General features: G+C 38.7%; 1 protein-coding gene across 1 annotated transcript in view; it reads right to left on the bottom strand.

Annotated features, from left to right (window-relative positions):
* SPOCK3 (SPARC (osteonectin), cwcv and kazal like domains proteoglycan 3) overlaps positions 1 to 13,446 on the bottom strand; it is a 287,545-nt gene that overhangs the window by 73,921 nt on the left and 200,178 nt on the right. The window contains exon 6 of the mRNA XM_060246556.1: positions 1,165 to 1,279. Coding sequence (XP_060102539.1) covers positions 1,165 to 1,279 — 115 coding nt within the window. The remainder of the gene's footprint in view (positions 1 to 1,164; positions 1,280 to 13,446) is intronic.

Below are 13,446 nucleotides of genomic sequence, written 5' to 3'. Positions count from 1 at the left end.
AAACATTTAAACTTCTGAGATCTATATGGGCCTCCCCCCATCACCCAGAAACATACAGAAGAAAAAGCCCTCAAGTGCCTGGGCCTCAGACACCTTCTCTATCACACCCTTTTTTTATTAGAGCACTCAATGCCTGGGACAGGTCAGGTGCTGTCTGGTTAAATACTCCCAGGGGTAAGGAACATGGAGGAACCAACTTAAATTCTAGTCTACAACTAGAGCTATCACCTCTGATGAGTGGGTTTTATCTATAGTTAGATTAACTATAGATAAAACCCACTCACCAGAGGTGATAGCCTCAGTTGGGGTAAAACTGAGCTAGTCTACCAGCTTAATAAGAGTGGGAACCACTTCTAAGTGAGAGGTAGGAGACTAGTTTCTGAACCTGCCAAAGATTTTAAAAGGCTGGCTTGACAGCCGCTGTGACCTGGGCATTCATCAATAAGGAGGCATCCAGTATCACACCTAGACTCAAAACCCTGGAAACTGGGGCCAATAATGCTCCATCCAGGTTAGGAGCCAGATTTCTCTACCTAGACCTCCATGGCTCAGGTACAGGATTCCATCTTTGATGGAGCTTCATGCTATATTGACTACAGTAGCAACCAGAATGGGTCCAGGTAGAGATTTCTCTACCTAGACTTCCATGGGTCAGGTACAGACCTCCATCTTTGATGGAGCTTCATGCTATATTGACTACAGTAGCAACCAGAGTGGGTCAGTCACAAGTATCATAACAATACAAGAGTGGGAAGGTGGGCAATACAACAGGCCTGAGTGAAAAATCATCACACACACTGTATTAGACTCCTCCTTTGAGCTGTATCCCAAAGAACGCCATAGAGAGAATCACAGAATGATGCTGCTTTTGTGATAGCAAACTGTGATATCAAAATATTTTTTGTAATCATTACAGCTAATCTTAGTTTTCTAGATATGAACCCCAGCAATAGGTGGGAACTATGTATTACTACTAGAGTAAATGAAAAAGAATAACATTAAACAGACTACAATGTACCACTGAACCTCTATTTGAAAAGTACTTAAAAAAAAGAGCTCTTGAATCAGAAATCACTGGCCATTAATCACAATGCTTTTGAATCAGTACAATTATAATTCTATGATTGTATTGCTGACAGATATAATACAATAGTGAGTATTTACCCCTCTTATAATTTCGTCCTGTACTTGTGGATTTATCTGGAGGGCAAAGGCAACGTCCTTCACACTTCACAGAGATTTGTTTTCCCGAGACACAGGCCTGATATTCCAGTTTGCACTACAATAAAAAAAGAATGACAATCTTTAATGTAAAGATATTTTATAATGTAAATTTCAGTCCGCTGAGTATCTATGAAAGACTGGGGTTAGCCATTCATCATTTTCAATTCCCCCTCCCCCAGATTTTTAAGAACCTACGGAAAAACACGATGTACAGGCTAAAATATGGTGGAGCCACACTTTGAACTGGTCATATAGAAATGCTGTGTAATGCAATAAAGGAAAGAACCTAGGAAGACAGAGAACCCCCAAACCATTTGCTGAGCATGTACTGCTAAGAACCATGGTCACAACTCACCTTGGATCCCTGAAAATGGTCAGCTTATAAATATTTTAAATAAACTTAATTTTTTAAAAATGTCACAACCAAAGAGAAACTCAGTCTGAAATCATTACTGCAGCTTCTCTTTGCTTGTGATTTATTCACTTATTGATGTAAGGGGAATTGCCTTGTAATCACCTTTTGTAGGAATGACTATTACCAATGCAACATGCTAAGTAGAGGTGTGCAAACCCCCCACCCCACACACACAATGACATTTTTTTTTTTATTCAGGTACATTGAACCCTTAAAATATCAGTATTTTCTGATATTCTCAAATCCTGATACTAGTGTGGCATTCAGATCTGGGAAATACTGAGGAAATTTAATTTTTTTCAACTCCACTGTATCCTATAGGGACCATTATAGTTAATGGTTCCATAAGGTATAATGGAGGATCTAACTGCAAGAGGAGCCAGTCCAGGATCCACTGGAGCAGTGGGAAATGCCACCTTAGCTGGGCTGGCTCCTCTTGCAGCTTGAACTGAGCTGCAAGAGCCAGCCCCAGCAAAGGCAGTACAGAGCTTTCAGATGCCACTACCCTGGCTGATCCTGGGTGGACTCCTCTTGCAGCCCAGTTACAATACAATTCAATACCCTTTATTGGCATGATATCGAACATAACAGGGAACCAATCCATCCATCAAATTTGCAAATACATTAAGCACCTTCTAGAGGCTAGATATAAAAAAACTGCAACAGTTTCAATTACCAGTTGGTTCCTAGTTGACAACAACAAGACAATTTTATATTTGTTGGGCTTCACTGTTTGCTCACTCAAACAGGGGTCAATGAGTATGGAGCGCAGGTCAGAGTAAAAAGTACCGTTTAGGAACACATGTTCAAAAGTTCCTATCTCTGGACATGCACAAGTGCACAGTCTGTTAGCGTAGGGAGTTCTATGGAATCTTCCAAGAAGTATTGCGAATAGGCTCTGTGTTGCCAAGGGGCCGTTAGGCAGGTGAGATATTCAGTCCTATACTCAGGAGGTAAGTACCCCAAACTCAAGGTGTGAACATCTGCCTTTAGCAAGGCTTTTGAGAACTGCAATTCAATATTAACCTATCTTTGTCTAATCAATAAGAAAACTGATTTTTCGGTATAAAGAAATAGATCTCCAATATTAATGCCGATTGATTTGATTTTGTCCTCTATGTGGCACAGCCACGCAGAGGACTGAGACTCCATTAACAAGTGAGCAATAAGACTACCATCATCTGTTCTTAAAGCATGCACAACCAAAATTGAATGGCCATAGTCCATGCTCTCGTTTCAAGAAGTCTTTGATTGGTTTCTAGGCAGATGGCCGCATATGGCAAACATATGGGAAGGCCCAATATCTTCCGTAGGAAACTTGATTGAAGATGTCAGGCATGGGAGCGTTGAACAAATGTATAATTCTCTCCCACCACAAAACTTCCCTGCAATGAAAATTTAGCACATCATGGCAAAGGGTTATAACTTCTTTATATATTGCACTAATTTTCTACTACAAGGAATAATTAACGTAGGGAACCTTTGAAAAACATGATCTCTCACTTGCAGTTGGAAGTGATACTGTCTGTTTATACCACCTGTGACTTTGCTTCTGATGTAAAAAAGCAGGCAACAGTTGACTGGATATAATTTTGTAGCTGCTTGTTCCAGTATAACATTTTCGCTTTCTAGAAAGATCATTAACAACAATGAAGTTGTTCCTTGGTAAACAAGCGACATCAGATAAATACAATATTATCCACATTTGAAAGTTTTGCAGCCAAAGTATGAGATCATTCTGTCATTTGCTTGCAAAAACAGGAACCAGAGCTTTATGGTTTGCTTGAATTATACAATTAGTCCAAAGGTACAACATCAGAGATACTGTCATGCCCATGTGATTGCCAATTGGTTTAAAATGGACATAACTCTTTTCTGACACTGTTCTAACAAAGTTAGCCATCCTCTTGATGTTGTAATGCTGAAACCGTTCAATCTGAGGAGGCTGAAATAAGAATTTTCCTCATTTGATCAAAAAGGCAGTGGAACAAGTCCTATGGTTAGAGACGAATCATTCAAAACGTTTCCAACGGACATGGGCCTAGACAAACTCAGGGTTTGATTTCCACAGTTCACATTGAGTGGGCTTGTAAGACCCAATAGACCAGACAAGAAAGGCCTCAGGATATTTACCATTCCCAGAAACTGGCAGACTTCTGTGATAGAGCTGAAATTTCTAAATTGCTTTGACTTCCTCAGGGTCAGGGTGAATATATTTCCCATATGTAATATAACTATGGCCTGTGCAACTCCATCTTTGTTACATGCTGGTGCTTAGTTGCCCCGAGTCTTGTGAGAGAATGGCCACTCCCAAGTGAACCTTCCTCTCTCTCATGCTTGTTAGCAGACTTATCTTGAAAGCCTGGGCTGTTTCTTCCCACCACTGGAGGACAACGCCAGCTGGCCTAGCTCATCCAAGTGTTTGAGATAGCTTAATTAATTATTATTTGACTGATAGCCAGCATTTAGGGTATAAATGCCTAGTTTTAGTTATGCATGTGGTCTCAGATTCTGGTAAGCTTCTCTGTGTGTATATACGCTTGACCCAGCTGATGGGAGCTTAGCCTGCATTTTCTCTTAAGTTTTGATGCCTTATTAAAAATCTCCTTGTAAACATACCAGGATCTCATGCATTTCATTTGAATTTCTGTGAAGCCTGGAGCTCCTGAACAGCGCCCATCACAACAACCTAAGAAGTATACAAATTGAACCTGGAACTCACATTTGAAACTGTTGAGGGTGATTCTTGCCTCCAGGAGCTACTTAAGACCTGCTTCATTGGAATTATTTTGATACACTGTAAATTCTTTTATTATGACATTGTCCATATCACAAAGGACCTCCTCAGTGCTTCAAAGCAGACAATTCATTTCCTTTTGGAAGTATTCAGATGCAGAGGTGTTCTCAAAGGGCCATATTTTGAAAGAGTAAATTCCAAAGAGAGTGATGAAAGTTATTAGCATCATGTACTTGCGTGTTAATGGGATTTCGTAGGATCCAATTTGGAAAATAATTTGGCTTTGCATAGTTGCCCTAGTGCATACTCCTCTACTGACATCAGGCATAGTGCTCTTTCCACATGACTATTCAGTTGGTTCAAATACACAGAGATCCATAGATCCTCATTTGGTTTATTGATTATAATCACAGGGACACAGAATTTTGTGAGTTCACCTGTTTACTCAAAGCAACCCGTTTCAGTAATTTCTTCCAGATTTTTCTTAAGAGTGGCATAGGCACTAACCTAAAAATGCTGCCAAAGAAAATTTCAGAGACATAATGCTGTTGCCATGGAGCTCTAGCTGTGCTTTTAACACTCCCATGCTGTCCCACAGTGTCTGTTCCAGGCTGAGTCCATGTTATAGTTTTGCAGACAATATGATGCTTAAAACAATTTTGACTTGCATCATTTCATTATACAGGGCACCCTATTCACAATATTCATCTAGTTAATATATAAAGAGGCAATGGCATAATCTACAAGCTTATTTTCTTTTTGCAACTATGAATTAAATTCCATCTCACATTAAAGTGTTTTCCAAAACTTTCAACCGCTGTTAGATTACTTTGACTCAGACAATCTGAATCACAGTAGAATATCATGTAGCTGATTCTCCATTAGACAAACCAATGTCTTTATTTATTGTTCATATCTGCACACCCTCACTCGCTGATGTGATTAACTGGGAGTGTTCAGAAGCCTAAACATTAGAAGAGGTAGTTGCCATTTAATAATAATAATAATGTTTTATTTATATCCCGCCCTCCCCGCTAAGGCGGCTAACAACATATCAATACAATAAATTATACAATAGGTATTAAAAACAGCATTTAACCTTAAAAACATTCCAGTTTAAAATTAAACATTAAATATTTCTGGTGCTATTCCATCAGTAGATATGATGGCGGATCCCACTTGAGGCGAATCCATCAATCGTTCAGTCAGGCAAAGGCCATCCTAAAAAGGATGGTCTTGCAGGCCCTGCGGAACTGTTCGAGGCTCCCATCCCTGGCCCAAAGGACGCCCGGCTTACCTCAACCAGGGCCAGGACCTTTTTGGCCCTGGCCCCGACCTGGTGGAATCAGCTCCCCACAGATTCAGGCCCTACTGGATTTACTACCATTCTGTAAGCCAGTAAAATGGAGCTATTCTGCCAGGCTTTTGGCTGAGGCAAGCGGGTGTCCTCATTTCATTGGTTATACCATCTAACAGACCTCCTCTGCACTGACCAACTATCCAGACTGTTAGATATCAGGCCAACATCTAGGACATCTAGAACATTTATGCCTTAACTTATAAAATGTGCTACACCATCCACGCTGCTTTATATTGTTTGCTTGTCCTGATTGTTTTATTGTTTGGATTTTTAACTGTTTTATCGTGCTTGTAATCTGCCCTGAGCCATTTATGGGAAAGGGCGGACTATAAATCCACTAAATAAATAAATAACCTCTGCCTTATGTGTATGGACTGATAAGTTTCATTCCAGTTTGTCTGTGGAAGTGTGCATGCACATGAAATCTCACACCCTGAATAAAACTTTGTTGGTCTGAAAGGTGCCACTGGACTCTAAACTCTGTTTTCTCACATAAGGTAGCTTGTTATGTTTATATGTCATTGTGGTAGCATTTTTGCCTTTCTCCGTTAATTCAGCCACACATATATTTGATTTATTGCTAACCAGTGTTAAATGCAACAGCAGTGGTGAGTTAGCTACTTCCATATCTACCATTCTCTGTTGCTCAGACCAAGACTGTATGCAGAGCCTTTAGAACAGTAATATTTATTACTGATGTAATATACTTAAATACTTGCAAAAATATGCAACTGAATAAGTTAGCAAGCCTGTGGAGCACTTTGTTAATTTCCAACATGATGTGGACTCTTTAAGGTTCCTTGTTATACAAAAGATTGAAAATCATTTATGCAATCAGATTAATATCAACAAGTTACTTCTACAAAAGGAAGTCATGTGTATTCTTAAACTCCAGATTTTGTCTCTGTGGATCATAATTTATCCAATGATTTGTTATGCTCTGTGTGATACACGTTGGACTGTAAAAGTTTGTGCACGTTGCTTTAAGGATGCTTTAATGATAGAAATGAGAACACCTGGTAAGATAGGGTGTTTAGTATTTAATGATATGCTTTAATGAGGAACTTACCTTTTGAAAATTGAAGAATTGGTGACTATGAATCCTGTCTGAATTATTTTTTTTTGATTGCATACAGGTATGTTTTAGAATATTACACAGACAGTTCCCATTTTTATTGTATAGAAACTTGAACTGATTTTGTACTAGGGCTTGTTCCGGGTGGAGAACCCTTTTGACTGCAGGGCTTCTCTTCATTTTCACATAAGCTGCCACAAAGCTGCTAGTTGGTGTGCTGCTTTTCAAAGAAAACATTTGTCAGAGGATCTCGCTTGCTGTGGAATAGCGGTGTGCCAACTCGCAGCTCCAGGGTAACTTGTGCGAAAACAGAGAAGTCCCGGGAGCAAAAGGGCTCTCCACCCAGAACAAGCCTAGTGCAAAATCGATCTTGATATTTTATAGATAATTCTGTTCATTTACAGAATGATTTGTTAACAGTATTTATTTCCTTTGTGATCAAGCACTGGTGAAACATAGCATTTAAAGAGCAAGCTTGTCCACTGAGAAGACATGGACTGTCATTACTGGAAATATCGGATTACCTGGGACACACAATTTGAATGCACTGTGCATCAGGTTTCTTCCTAAGGATATAGTTATATGTTCTGTTGTACAAAACTTATTGACAGATTTCTTCCTTATGTGTTTAACATATAGTGCATATTTTTGTATATATTGAAGTAAACCATATTTTAGAACAATTAAAACACACCTTATGTTTTGAGCATTATTTATTGTATGATATCACAAACACAGTTTTTGTTTTGGTGATGTAATGAGTCTATGGCAAAGGATCTACTTGATTGGAAAATTTATTAGTTCACAGCTTGGTTTCTTAGCCACATGGCTAAGGAAGGAATGCTGAAGAAACTTCCTGTGCTCAGAGATTGTTCTTGCTTTTAATCTTCTCATGTTCTGAAGTACTTTAAAAAGCAACCTAAACAGTTATACCCTTCTAAAGCAACTTACGTCAATAGACTAAGAAAAGTAAGAACATAAGAGAACCCATGTTAGATCAGGCCAATGGCCCATCCAGTCCAACACTCTGTGTCACACAGTGGCAAAAAAAAAATTATTTATACACACAAACTGTGGCTAATAGCCATTGATGGACCTCTGCTCCATATTTTTATCTAAACCCCTCTTGAAGCTGGCTATGCTTGTGGCCGCCACCACCTCCTGTGGCAGTATAAGAAAGTAGTACTGAGGAGAAGTAGTACTGAGAAGTAATCCTGAGAAGTAGTACTCAGGATTGTGTTGTTAGTAATTTATGTTTTTCCAAATCTATTTTTCCCAGGTGAGAGGAAAGGTGACATAGTAACCATTTTTGTTTTTCTACTTTTCCTGCCTAACTGTAGCAAATAGAATTTGTGGCAATTCCACAAATACAACATTCTGGCTTCCCCCATTTTTTTAATTGAATGAATTTTAGGGGCGAGTGGGATAGAAACCCCAATAAATAAATAGTTTGTTAAAAATGTATTCAGGTATGTGAAGGTTGCATTATAATGTGACTTTTTGATGCCATATCATTTGTTAAACAACACCCACTGACTGCATTGCTAATTCATCAAGTACAATTTACTCAATTATCTGAGGCTGAAATATTTATAAAGTTATAAGTGAACTAAAATATCACATGAAGGGTATGCTCATTAGTAGTTAATTGTAGGAAAATGCAAAATAACATACATAATCAGCCACACTTGCACCACCCTTGTTGCAAAAAGAGGTCTGCAAAATGTTTTTACACAGGTTAAAAATTAGATCAGATCCATACTTGTGGGTTTGTTCCTTCTGTTCTCATCCTAATTTCTCATTTTGGAGACATGATACAATTATTCATTTTATTATTCATTCTGGAACATAATGCAAAGAAAATAAAGTCTAAAATTGCACCCATGAATCTGCCTTCAGTAAACATTCAGACTGATTTCACACTAGCTCTTCTTCTGGGTGGAGAGCCCTTTTGCCACCGGCACTTCTCTCCATTTTTGCACAAGCTGCTACAGAGCTACGAGTTGGAACACAACTTTCCTGTGGCAAGCAGAAACCACTTGTCAAAGGATCTCGCTTGTGGTGGGAAAGCAGCACGTCAACTCGCAGCTCCGCGGCAGCTTGAGCAAAAATGGAGAGAAGTGCCGGAGGCAAAAGGGCTCTCCACCTGGAACAAGCCTAGTGAGAAATTGGTCTTAATGAATTATCAGGGCACTGAATTTATAGGTAGATTCCAAATCTAAGACAAATTCTGAATGCCACAGAGATTTCTAAAAACCATACTCACTGGGGAAATTAAGAACTCTTTGACATAAGTGCTAACAAGAAACTATGAAATCCTGCACATTTTTTTAAAGACCTGAAATTGGGCCAAACTTACTTGAATTATGAATTCAACAACACTTGAGGCCAAGATACAATATATGACCAGCAATCACCTTTCATAACATTGCTTGCTGGGACATAGCAAGCAATATTTGGGTTTCCAGATAACTGTTAGACATCCATTTGGGTTTCCAGTTAGTTAACTGTTCTTCCTGGTGTCTGCAATAAGGCTTAAAAAACAGAATCTGGATGTAGACTGAAGAATCAGAATCTAATAGTGTCAATGATTAAATACAAATATTGAATGTTTTGGTAGAATGAAGAATTTCTACCCACAGACAATTACTTTCTCACCATCCCCCTTCCACTGCAGCCCCAAATGCACTCCATTTTGTTCTTCAGGATCTTCTTTCCTCCAAGGAAAAGCATTTCAGTTTTCACAATGGAGGGAAGTAAGCAGTGAGGTCCCACATGGATTGATAATAGTATTGGAGCCAGTATACTATTTAATTGATTCATCAATAATCTGGAACTAGGGGTAAGTAGTGTAGTGGCCAAGTTTGCAGATGACACCGAATTATTCAGGATTGTGAAAACCAAGAGCTCCAAGAGGACCTCTAGAAACTGGGTGATTGGGCAGTGATAAAAAAGGGGCAAACTCTATGTTGGGGATTATTAGGAAAGGGATGGAGAATAAAATGGCCAATATTGTGATGCCCCTGTAGAGATGTGTGGTTTGGCCTCATTTGGAATACAGTATACAGTTCTGGTCACTGTATCTCAAAAAGGACATTGCAGAATGGGAAAAAGTACTGACAAGGGTGACCAGAGTACTGATTAGGGGGGTCGGAGCACCATCCCTATGAGGAAAGGCTGAAGAGTCTGGGACTTTTCAACGTAGAAAAGAGACAACTAAGGGGGGGACCTGATAGAAGTTTATAAAATTACGTCTAGGATGGAGAGAGTTGACAAAGAGAACTTTCTCTCTCTCTCCCAAAATACTAGAATTTGAGGGCATCTAATGAATTTGATGGGCATCAGGTTCAAAATGGACAAAAAAATTACTACTTTTCACAGAGAATGATTAAAATGTGGAATTCACTGCTGGAGGCTGTACTAAGGCTATAGTAATAAAGAGCTTTAAAAGAGGATTAGACTTATCCATGGATTCATGGATAAGTCTACCAATGGTTACTAGCTATGGTGGATGAGGGGAACCTCCACTTTCAGAGACACTAAGCCTCTGAATCCAGGAGGCAGCATCAGGGAAGGCTTCAGCCTCTATGACCTGTTGTTGGCCATACAGAAGAACTGGACTATATTGACTATTGGTCTGATTTATCGGAGTTCGTACATTCTTATGATTTTAAACTTGACTTTAGATCTGCTTGACACAAATCACAGAGTAAAACTTGTACTACTACAACAGCAGCAAAACCCGAGAACATTAAAACCAGCATTAACAAGCCAAGAATCTACAAAGAGCATAAAAACAATGTTAAGCATCTTAAAACTGTATCCACAAAACAGCCCTCAGGCTAGAAGCAAGCCATAAGAACACACCCAAAGGTGAAGGAAAAATCTGGATAAAAGATAAATGATTTGGCCTCACACCTAAGAAGGCAACATGTAAGTCTTAAGGTGAAGTGCATCCCAAAGATGAGGGGCTACCACTGAAAAACTTCTCTCCTGGGGTTTAGCTTTTTCTATGTTTTAATAATCTGCTTAGAACTAATAACTTAAGAAGTAGTATGAGACAGACAGATACCTCTGGCAAGCAGAAGCACAAAGAACAGGGCTGGCAAGGAAGACCTTAACCGGTGCGCTGTACTGTACAGAAGCAGGACTTGCAACAATCATAGCTCCAAGCTATCATGACTAGCCACAGTTTCTGAATCCCTGGTTTTATTAAATACAATATGAATAATTACATTCTGTAGGTAGCGGAAGCCTCATTTGCAGTTTTGTGGCTTTCCAAAGGCCCACTATCTCAGTAATTACCAAAGAAAAATAAAAATAGGACAGATCAGCTATTAAATGTGCCTTAATTTTGCACATTACTTCAAGACCTTTTCTTTTTAAAAATGAATACATTATTTGGAAATTAATGATAAATAGAAAAGTGCAGTAATTAGACAACCTACATATATTTAAGAGGTCTGTATAACCCTGTGGTACAGGTAAATGACAGCAGACACAAAGCTAAGGTAACTAAATTTGATTTAGAGATATGTTCTCTTCCTGATGACTACACTTTTAAGTCTTATTAGCATAATGAGGAGTCAAGGAGGCACATCACGACAAAATATTAGCAAAAACAACAATAATGAAATCCCTTTGGTTCAGCATACTTCAAAATAATGTTCAGCTTAAATGAGAAGAGAGAACTAAGCTTTAAAATGGCATTAAGAAAATTCTAAAACAAGCACAAACAATTTGAATTTGAAGTGGAAACGAATGACCTGTTTTTTATGCAGCATACTGTTGCTATAAGCTACAGGTATTCCTATAGGGAATCTGCAAATTTGTGTAATATATGTCACTTAATTTCCTTTAGAACACCCTGACAATCCATGGAAATCTGGAAGTGAATCTGAAAAATATGTTTTTTAAATTATTAGGAAGCAATCAAGAGCTAAATATGCACAATTAAGGAAGTTAATGCCTTTATTTTTTTTACACAATAAGGTTTTACAATGGTATTTCTCATCTTGCCCATGAAACTGATGTAGGATTGCCAGGTCCAACTCAAGAAATATCCGGAAACTTTGGAGTCTTTCCCATTCCCTAAGTAAATAAATAAAAATACAGCAGTGCAGTTCCCCTGAATAGTCTTCATTTCCTCATCCTCTTTTTTTTTTTTTTTGCCTACCCTGGCAGTTGCACTTCCATTAAATGAAAGTGAAATCTGTCATGCTTCCGCATGTCTCTTTGCCAGGTTTTGGAAGCACTACCAAGCATGGCTTTTTTAAGGGACATGCACACACACTAATAAAGTAGCCAAAATAAACAGACTTTGCAAGCCCTCACTTTTTTGACCCCACTGGGGCAATTTACTCATGGAAGTTCCTGAATGTAACAATTTGCTGTTTTTCAACCATTTTCTTCAGACAGGAACAGAAAGGAAAGCAGCCTAGTGGGTGGAGTTTTCCTCAATCCCATAATCAGGTTCTAGCTAACTCTTTCCTATCCATTTTACTATAGAAACAACTTCTGAAGTGAATACAAAACAGAGGGACTTTGTTTACTACCTTTCTCACAGCTTCACACATTTGTGGCTCTGCCTCCTCGCCCTGCCCCCTGCTTTCCTGCCGTTGAGATTTAAAGGCATGTTCCAAAACACAAACAGTTGCAACCATCTTCAAAGTCTGCTGTGCTTTAAAGACACATGGTGGCTGTTGGGGTGGGGCTTTCCCCTGCCAGCCAACTGACTGGCAGTAGGGAGGAGCCTGAAAAACCGTGGGATCACCCACTGGGACCTGGGGACTTGCAAGCCTAAACTGATGGGGATCAACAAAGGTACTCCAAAGTCCCTTTCTATGCCCATATAGCTAACAGGATTGATTACTCTGCCAGACATTGTCTTTGTAATCCCAAATGTATCGAAACTATATCCCATGTATTATTGAATTGTCCCCTTTATGATGATATTCGTCGTATATATTTGAAAGATATTTTAGCAGATATGTTGAGCTGTGCTGATTCAGGCAAAGTCTACAGACTTTTAAATGACATCTGCTCTGAGTTAACTTTAACAGTTGCCGAATTTCTTCAACAGGCCATGGAAACCCGACAGAGACTGGCTCTGGAATGACCATATCTTATTTGTCTTATTCATTTAATTTTGTTAAAATGAAATTACATATATTTTACTCATTTTATGTACATTAGCTCCCCTGCGTACTCTGTTTTCCAGGATTTTATATTACTTACATTGTTATTTGTACTGCTAAATCTGTTTTATGCCAATAAAGGCATAAATTGTTGTTGTTGTTGTTGCATATAGCTACTGTAAAAATAAACCATTGTCAGTTTCCTAGGAATAAGTAAAAAGAATCTGAATAAATGGATCTGCCAAAAAGAAACGTTAAGATAAAACCTATATGTAAGGAGCAGAAAATCAGCCAGGGAAGAAATAGGGCCAGAAGGCTGAAAGAGCTATTAAGAAGGACAGGGAATTGACAAAAGAGTAATTAATGAATATAGAAATTCAGCATGGTTTCTGAAAAGTCATGCCTTTTGGAGACTTTTGAGAAGATTATCATACATGTAGACAACGGTGATGCAATATACTTTGAATCAGCTTAAATCTCTGGAAAAAGAGATGCCAG

This window comes from Heteronotia binoei, chromosome 9 (genome assembly GCF_032191835.1).
Source record: "Heteronotia binoei isolate CCM8104 ecotype False Entrance Well chromosome 9, APGP_CSIRO_Hbin_v1, whole genome shotgun sequence".
Taxonomy (NCBI): domain Eukaryota; kingdom Metazoa; phylum Chordata; class Lepidosauria; order Squamata; family Gekkonidae; genus Heteronotia; species Heteronotia binoei.
This window is presented reverse-complemented; position numbering and strand designations above follow the sequence as displayed.